At 53.7% G+C, this 8,918-nt stretch overlaps 2 protein-coding genes across 2 annotated transcripts in view; one reads left to right on the top strand and one right to left on the bottom strand.

Moving 5' to 3' along the window:
• The window catches only part of LOC107300156 (transcription elongation factor SPT6-like), a gene marked incomplete at its 3' end in the record, with an annotated part of 41,638 nt that extends 41,243 nt beyond the window's left edge, over positions 1 to 395 (bottom strand). Inside the window, exon 1 of the mRNA XM_015829496.1 lies at positions 353 to 395. Within this exon, the coding sequence (XP_015684982.1) occupies positions 353 to 395 (43 nt within the window). The remainder of the gene's footprint in view (positions 1 to 352) is intronic.
• Positions 396 to 2,604: 2,209 nt separating this feature from the next.
• Positions 2,605 to 8,622, top strand: LOC107300155 (stromal cell-derived factor 2-like). The gene is made up of 3 exons (XM_015829495.1): positions 2,605 to 2,773; positions 4,844 to 5,040; positions 8,101 to 8,622. Exons 1-3 carry the CDS (start codon positions 2,605 to 2,607, stop codon positions 8,386 to 8,388), a joined length of 654 nt encoding a protein of 217 aa, XP_015684981.1. The 3' UTR covers positions 8,389 to 8,622.
• Positions 8,623 to 8,918: the final 296 nt, after the last annotated feature.

Here is an 8,918-nt window from a genome sequence, read left to right as displayed (position 1 = left end):
AGACACAACAACACTGGACCCAGAGTGAGAATCAAGGTGATTGAGCCCAGAGCTGATAAGGAATTGGGGGGGCTGGAGAACTGGAGAGGAAGCCGGGGCTTCAAGCTAATTGGGGAATGTGATTTATGACCATTAATTGGAGGAGGGAATTGTGCTTTGATACTATGTGCTCAGGGGAGAGGAATTCAGTTTTTGGCTTCGATTATGCAATGCCGATGTTATGCTACTCGAATAAGGTAAACAATGCCTCGAAGTTCTTTGAAGAGGTTCATCTGTCAGAACCATGACATTGTGGAGTTCCCACCATGGGGAATTATGGGAGTTGAACTTAAAAGTCACCAAAGTTGGACACCGATGCTCAAGGCGATGTCCGAGTCAAAGCAAGCCAGCTGCATGTTCCTCAATCCCACCTGGGCAAGGATCCGTGCCCAGCTCACGCAGACCCGCCAATCAAAACCTTTGCAGGATACACCAAAGTATGAGAAGCTCAGGAATCCAAAAAAAGGGGGGGGGTCAGGATGGGTGGGAGGGAGGCCTTCCAGGTTTCTTTCCCTCTTTCCCTTTGCCTGCCACCCTTAATAATAATAAACCCTTTATTATCAAAGTATAACATGTATACAGTGAAATTGGCTGAGCCTCCCTCTGTGCCCCCCCTCCCCACAAACTCACGGTGACTACAAACCCCCAACTTATTTCACCCTGTGAACTAATTGCACATCACACTCTTGCATTTATTCTGCAGCGTTGCAGGATGCTAGGGTACAGGCCGTCCTCGCCTTACGACCACAACGGAGCTGCAGGTTTCCGTGGCTGAACAAGAGAGCTGTCCAGCCAGTTTTTGCCCCATTTTATGACTTTTCTTGCGCCAGTTGGTAAGTGAACCCCTGCAGTGGTCGAGTTAGTAACAGGGTTGTTCACTGAATCTGACGTGGCTGATCAAAAAGCCACCCAAGGGATCACACGATCCTGGGACTCCGCGACCGTCATAAATAGGAGTCAGTTGCCAGGAGTCTGGATTTTTATCTTACGGCCATGGGGATGCCGCAACGGTCCTAAGTGTGAAAAATGATCATAATTCGCTTTTTTTCAGTGCTGTTGTAACTTCAGTCACTAAACGAGCTGTTCTGCCTGTAACACAACTGTCCCAGTGGGGGTTCTTCACACCCAAGAAGAGCCCTGTGGTATTTCTGACTGCCGCTCAGCTTCAGTACATGTGGCCCATCAGCCACCACATACACACACACACACACACACACACACACACACAGCACCCCAAATCCTCCACTTCTCTGCCTTCCCCACCTCTGGAGGGCGGGGGGGCCATTTTGAAAACCTGGCTGAGCAGCTGAAAGAAAACACTAGAAATGCAACAGGAAATCTCAGCCACAAACAGCATCCTCTTATTCCCTCTCCTTTATCAGCAGCTAGTCCTCGGCTTACGACCATTCGTTCAGCGACTGAAGTTACAACGGCACTGGAAGAACGGTGAGTTATGACCCGTTTCTCACACTTGTGACCGTTGCGGCATCCCCCTGGTCCTGCGATGGAAATTAGGGACGCTTGGCAACCGACTCCTCGTATTTTGCGACGCTCGCAGAGTCACGTGATTCCTCCTTTTGTGACCTTCTGGCAAGCGAAGTCGGGGGGGGGGAAGAAGCCGGATTCACTGAACAGCCCTGCCACTAACTGAACAGCTGCAGCGATTCACTTAACGACGGTGGCAAGAGAGGATGCAAAACGGGGCAAAACCCACTTGGCAAGCGTCTCACTTAACCACAGAAAAGTGGGGCACCCTTGCGGTCTTAAGTCGAGGACCACCTTTATTTTTATTTATCTGTTGTTGTTTTTTTCAACTCCTGTGCCCCTCCCCCCCCCATCTCTGGCCTTAGGCTGCTTATTGTGCCAGCTTGGGCGGGGCGGGGGAAGGGGGGGGGCTCCGCCTGGAGGTCTGGCCCACCCCTCCCCCNGATCGAGGAAAACAAACGCCCCCCTCCCTTGTTCCTGAAGAGGGAGGGGTCGCCCGCCCCCCTCCAGGCCAGCCCCCCCATCGTCGCCCTCCCTCTCCCCAGAAGGAGGGGGCCCTCCCGGGGGGGCGGTGCGAGGCCCAGCCGACCCCCCCTCCCGCGGGGAAGGGCTCACGGAGGGGGGGGAGTTACGCAATCCTCGCCCTCCCGGCCTCCGAGGGCTGCCCGGCTGGGCCACGGGGCCTCCCCGCCTCCATCCAGGGGGGGGCGCGCTCCGGGACCCTCCATCCGGAGCCCCCCCGCCGCCGCCCCCCCGTCCCCCGCCTCACCTCAGTCGGGGAAAATGGAGGCCTCGGCGCTCCCTCAGCCGCGGCGGCGACGACGACGGACGACGACGACGCAGGGGGCGGGGCGGGGCGACGAGAGGACGCGCCGCGGGGGGACTTCCGGGGCGGGGCGCCAACTTCCGCGGCAACACGCGGGGCGCTCTGCTCTGCGCAGAGCTCCCTCTCTGTGGTCAGAGGAGGGCGAGGGGGGGAGGGTGAAAAAAAAAACCGTTTTGCCGGAAGTTCCTGGGCCGCTCTGCGCGCCGCCGCCTCTATCGCTTCTTTGACAGGAAAGAGCCGACCGGCGGCGGAGGATGACGCGGGCGGCGGCGGCGGCGGCGGCGCTGGTGCTGCTGGTTCTGGGCCCGGGCGAGGCGGGCGAGGCGGGCGAGGCCGGGACGGTGACCTGCGGCTCGGTGGTGAAGCTGCTCAACCCGCGTCACGGGGTCCGCCTGCATTCGCACGACGTCCGATACGGGTCCGGTAAGACCCGGGTTCGTCGGTTAGCGGGGGTGGGGGGGAGGGGGAGCGGCGGGGGTGAGAGGGGCGGCGCGCGCTCTGCGCATGCTCAGGGGCGCTCCCGTCCCTACCGGAAGCGGCTTGTGGGAAGCCCCCCCCGGAGGACCGCCCCTCTCTCCGGACCCCAGACCCCTTATTTGGGGGGACCCCCCCGTCTGCTTCAGGGCCCCGTGAAGAGTCACGTGGTCCTCATTTTACGACCACAATTAGGATCTGAATTACGGCGGCTAAGCAAGGCGGCGGTCAGGTGAGGCTCACCATGGTCGTTAAGTGAATCGTGGGGTCGTTAAGTGAACCCTGCTTCCCCTGTTGGAAGCCAGCCCGGCAAGACCTCAAGTGGTTGCGACCGGTTTACAAGGGCCTGAATGTTGACTGCGAGGGCACTACGACGGTCGTAAGTGCAAGGACCAGTCGTCACTTACTTCGAGGGGCTGGGTGCGGTCTGCACATGCTCAGGGGCACTCCTGTCCTTACCACAAGCAGCTCACACCACCACGATGCCCGACCTTCTCTCCAGCCGGGGCCCAGACTCCCTTATTGGGGGGGGGCTTCTCGCCCTCCCCGACTGCTTCACAACCCCACAATCAGTTGCTGGCCCCAGGGATAAGAGTCATGTACAGGCAGCCCTTGACTTACAGCGGTTCGTTTAGTGACCGCTCAGAGTTACAACGGCACTGGAAAAAGGGACTTATGGCCATTTCCCACACTTAACAACCGCTGCAGAATCCCCAGGGTCACGTGATCAAAATTGAGACTCTTGGCAACTGACTCACATTTATGACGGTCTCAGTGTCGCGGGGCCAGGTGACCCCTTTTCTGTTCTTCTGACCAGCAAAGTCAATGGAGAAGCCAGATTCATTTAACAACCCTGCTTCCTTCCTTCCTTGGGATCGCCTGATGGTGCCCTTTCCCAGCCTGGTCCCAGCGTCCCCCTCACAGCACAAACGGCCATCAGCAACTCAGGGCAGCAGGAGGGGGGATTTGAGGGCTCCCCCCCCGCTTCAAAGATTCTTGGGTACGTCTAGTGGCGAGCGGGAGAGCATTATTGTGAACCAACACCACACCGAAAATGGTGCAGTAGAAAATCCCGCCAAATGTGAAGATGCCAAAGGAGTAACTGCTAGTGAAGTTCACGGAGCCTGATTTGACCATCAGTTCAGACATCTACTGTGAAACCTTACAAAAACTCTGACGAACCATCCATAACAAGCGTCGGGGCCTGCTGACTTCCGGTGTGGGGTTGGTTCACCATAAGGCTCGCCCGCACACTGCTGGACGCACCCAAGAACTTTGGAAGCAGTTCTGTTGGGATGTTTTTGATCACACACACACCCTTATAGCCCAGATTTGGCGCCAAACAACTGCGACTAAGGAATTTCAAGCCTTGTAAGATATGACAAGGGCCTCCATTTCACTGGTGATTATGTTGAAAAGTCATGTAATGTTGAACAAAGAGAGAAGCAACCTGGAATTAAGGAGAAACTTCCTGACAGGGAGGACAATTAACCAGTGCAACAGCTTGCCACCAGAAATCGTGGGTGCTCCATCACTGGAGGTTTTCAAGAAGGGGCTAGACAGTCACTTGTCTGAGATGGTATAGGTTCCCCTGCTTGAGCAGGGGGCTGGACTAGAAGACCTCCAAGGTCCCTTCCAGCTCTATTCTATTCTATATTCTATTTCTATATTCTATTTCTATATTCTATTTCTATAGTCTATTCTATTCTATTCTATGTTCTATTCTATGTTCTATTCTATTCTATATTTCCTATTCTATTTCTAATTTTAATTCTAATTCTATTTTGTAATTCTATTCTATTTTGCTTTATTCTGTTCTATTCTATTCTAATGTGTATAATAAAAGTTCTGTATTTGCAAGTGTCTGTCATTGATAACCAAATGGAGGTTTATTTCCGAAATGCCCTCGTATTAATTGCTGTCATTGAAGTGTTTTGCAGGGTAAACAATCAGGATGGAGGTGGAATTGAGCTGGCAGGGTCGAAGTCACCTGTTACCTGTGCTTGTCTGTTCGACCAGGCAGTGGACAGCAGTCGGTGACCGGAGTCACAAGTGTGGACGACGGCAACAGTTACTGGCGAATCCGGGGCAAGTCGTCCAGCGTTTGCGAAAGAGGCATCCCAGTACAATGTGGGCAGACAATCCGCTTGACCCACATCAACACAGGCCGCAACCTGCACAGCCACCTTTTTACGTCTCCCCTTTCGGGCAACCAGGTGAGGCAGCCAGGTGACCATGAATGGCTAGCAAGCCCTTCCACCCTTGTGGAGCTGGCAGTTCGTTTTTAAATTCAGAGTCGCTTTGCAGAGTGAGGTGGCCGTTGCATTAAATCAGGGGTGGGGGGTGGGGGTGGGGAACTCTGGCCCCATGGACTTCACTTCCCAGAATTCATGGCTGGCTCAAGAATTCGGGTGGGTGGGTTGAAGTTCAGAAGTCATAAAGGGGCTGTAGTTCCCCACCTCTGTATTGAATGGATGAGTGAAGAAGAAAAGAAGGAAGGAAGGAAGGAAGGAAGGAAGGAAGGAAGGAAGGAAGGAAGGAATGAATAATAATAATAATAATAATAATAATAATAATAATAATAATAATAATAATTAATAATAATAAAGTTGGAAGGGACCTTTGAGATCATCTAGTCCAACCCCCTGCTTAGGCAGGTAACCCTAAACCATTTCGGACAAATGGCCGTCCAGTCTCTTCTTAAAAACTTCCAGGGTTGGAGCATTCACCACTTCTGGAGGCAGGTAGTTCCACTGGTCAATTGTTCTAGTTGTCAGGAAGTTTCTCCTTAGTTCTAGGTTGCTTCTCTCCTTGATTAGTTTCCATCTGTTGCTTCTTGTTCTGCCTTCAGGCGCCTTGGAGAATAGCCTGACTCCCTCTTCTTTGGGGCAGCCCCTGAGATACTGGAACCCTGCTATCATGTCATCTCCCTGGTCCTTCTTTTCATTATGCTCGCACATGTTTCTGCGAATGACAGTCTCCTTCCTGAGTTGTGGGTCCCTAGGCACCCACAACCTTTAATAATAATCATAATAATAAAGTTGGAAGGGACCTTGGAGGTCATCTAGTCCAACCCCCTGCTCAGGCAAGAAACCCTATACCATTTCGAACAAATGGCTGTCCAGTCTCTTCTTAAAAACTTCCAGTGTTGGCGCATTCACCGCTTCTGGAGGCAGGTTGTTCCACTGGTTAATTGTTCTCACTGTCAGGAAGTTTCTCCTTAGTTCTAGGAAGGAAGGAAGGAAGGAAGGAAGGAAGGAAAAGGAAAAGGAAGTTGTGCTTGCATACCCAGGTCTCTTGCTTCTACAAGCCCATGCTTGGTTCTGTGGCAAGGATGCTTGTGTCTTTGCATGCCGGAAGCTGCTCTCTTAGGGTAAAGACCCCCATCTGCCTGGCTCCTGCCCGGGTCTCTGTCAGGGGTCCTTGCCGCCCCTGCTGATCAGCCGAAGAGGACTGGCTTCCTCTGTTGATTTTTTCAGCCTTCTCTCATTGCTCCAACTCAGTAGAAGAAGTAACTCCATCTCTGCTGCGGCCAAGGATCAGGGAGTTGTAAGGACCCCACCTCTGCTAACCCCCCAAGAGAGCAGCACTCTTGAAACGGGCGTCGTCTCAAAAGGAAACTTTTATTAAGGGGGTTAGTGACAGCAGGGAAGTCAAAGTGATATCTGGGAAAAATCCCGCTTCACCGGTATCGTTAAACTAGCAATCATCCTCCTCCCACCAAAGTCATCGTGTCCATTTGAAACCCAGCCGATCCACAGGGGACACGATGTTTGCTTAACTGGCACCAGTTGCGGGCATCTCAAGGTCTTCCCCAGTTTCGTTTCTCCGTCGCTAGGGAGACAGTCTTTTCTCAAGTGGAGAGAGGTGGGAGAGGAAAAGCAGAAAGCAAAAGTTATCCCAAGCGAAAGCAAATTCCCTCCTCCCCCCCCCCCAACAGAATGGCAGGCCCCAAACAAGAGCAGATGTGCAGGGAAAACAATAAGGATTGGGGGCATCTTCTGCTTCTGGAGTGTATTTCATAGAAAACTAGGGCTGGAAGGGACTTTGGAGATCTTCTAGTCCAGGGGTAGGCAACCATGACTCGTGGACTTCAACTCCCAGAATTCCTGAGCCAGCATGGGGGAAACTTTGGCCCCCTCATGACTCGCGGACTTCAACTCCCAGAATTCCTGAGCCAGCATGGAGGAACTATGGCCCCCTTCATGACTCGTGGACTTCAACTCCCAGAATTCCTGAGCCAGCCTGGCACAGCTTGGAAACCTCTCCCTTTCCCCTCAGCATGGCTGGCTCAGGAATTCTGGGAGTTGAAGTCCACGAATCATGAAAGAGCCAAGGTTGCTTATCCCTGGTCTAGGAGGCTCACCGCTTAGAACAGGAGGACTTAGGACAGGAGTAGGCAACCTTGGCTCTTTTATGACTGGTGGACTTCAACTCCCAGAATTCCTGAGCCAGCATGGGGGAAACTTTGGCCCCCTCATGACTCGCGGACTTCAACTCCCAGAATTCCTGAGCCAGCATGGAGGAACTATGGCCCCCTTCATGACTCGTGGACTTCAACTCCCAGAATTCCTGAGCCAGCCTGGCTCAGCTTGGAAACCTCTCCCTTTCCCTCAGCATGGCTGGCTCAGGAATTCTGGGAGTTGAAGTCCACCAGTCATAAAAGAGCCAAGGTGGCCTACCCCTGTTCTAAAGTCCAACTCACTTGCCCAAGGCAGGAGTCCTTACACCATTCTGGACAATTAGCTGTCCAATCTCTTAAGAATCTCCAGTGGTGGAGCACTCACAACTTCTAGGGGCAAGTAGTTCCATTGGTTAATAGTTCTGACTGTCAGGAAATTCCTCTTTAGTTTCAGGTTGATGTCCTTCCTCCCTCCCTCCCTCTGCTCTATGCAGGATCCTCGTACCATCCCTGGAGGGAAGCAGTTCCACTGATTCATTGCTCTCCCTGTCAGGAAATTCCTCCTTAGTTCCAGGTTGATGTCCTTCCTTCCTTCCTTCCTTCCTTCCTTCCTTCCTTCCTTCCTTCCTTCCTTCCTTCCTTCCTTCCTTCCTTCCTTCCTTCCTTCCTTCCTCCTTCTTCCCACCCTCAGGGGCTTCGGAGGATGTTCCTCATTGCACACTCCTCCCTTCCCCCTTCCATCCACCGAACGCACACAGCCGCCCCCTTTGCCATAGGGCTCTCTGGCAACCGAAGCTTCCCCGTCGTTCCCATTACGGCCACCCCTCCCTTTACACACCGTCTTTGAAATGTCCCTCCCCGCTCTCCGTTCCAGGAGGTCAGCGCGTTTGGGGAGGACGGTGAGGGGGACTTCCTGGACGACTGGACGGTTCTGTGCGATGGCAGGTATTGGGAGAGGACGAGCGAGGTGCGGTTCAGGCACGCCTCCACCGAGGTGCTTCTCTCGGTCACCGGGGAGCAGTACGGACGGCCCATCCACGGGCAGAGAGAAGTTCACGGCCTGGCTTACTCCGGCCAGGACAGCTACTGGAAAGCCATGGAGGGCATCTTCGTCAAGCCTGCGGAATTGCTGAAGGCCGACCTCTACCACACAGAGCTATGACCTTAAAGGGGCCTTCTCAACGCCCGCAGCTTCAGACCATCCAGTCTTTTCCAGGTTGTGGTTTGGTGACCCAGACAGACGTGGGTGCGGGAGACGCCGCTCGGCTGCCGAGACGGGGCTCTTTCCCACCAGCTACCAAGGACAGCGGCGTTTCTGCCCTGGGTCTCGGCCCGCGGCCCGCTGCTGGCCTTCAAACCTGGGAGGGGGGGTCTGGGAATCTGCCGTCAATAAACATTGGATATCAAAATACCCGTTGCAGGTAGTTGGGTGTTTCTTCCCCGGATTCTCACACTAGCTCGAAGTTACAAACGGCACCGAACAAATGACTTGTGGCCGTTTTTCACACTTAACGATCCTCACAGTCACGTGATTCAGATTCAGACCCCTTGGCAACCGAATCATATTTACGACGGTCGCAGTGTCCCAGGGTCGCCTGCCCTTTTGAGACTTTCCAACAAGCAAAGGCAATGGGGGAAGCCGGGTTCCTTCCACACCCGTGTGATTGGCTTAGCAACTGCAGTGATTCACTT

Source organism: Protobothrops mucrosquamatus, unplaced genomic scaffold (genome assembly GCF_001527695.2).
Source record: "Protobothrops mucrosquamatus isolate PMUCROS unplaced genomic scaffold, P.Mucros_1.0 scaffold6267, whole genome shotgun sequence".
NCBI lineage: Eukaryota > Metazoa > Chordata > Lepidosauria > Squamata > Viperidae > Protobothrops > Protobothrops mucrosquamatus.
This window is presented reverse-complemented; position numbering and strand designations above follow the sequence as displayed.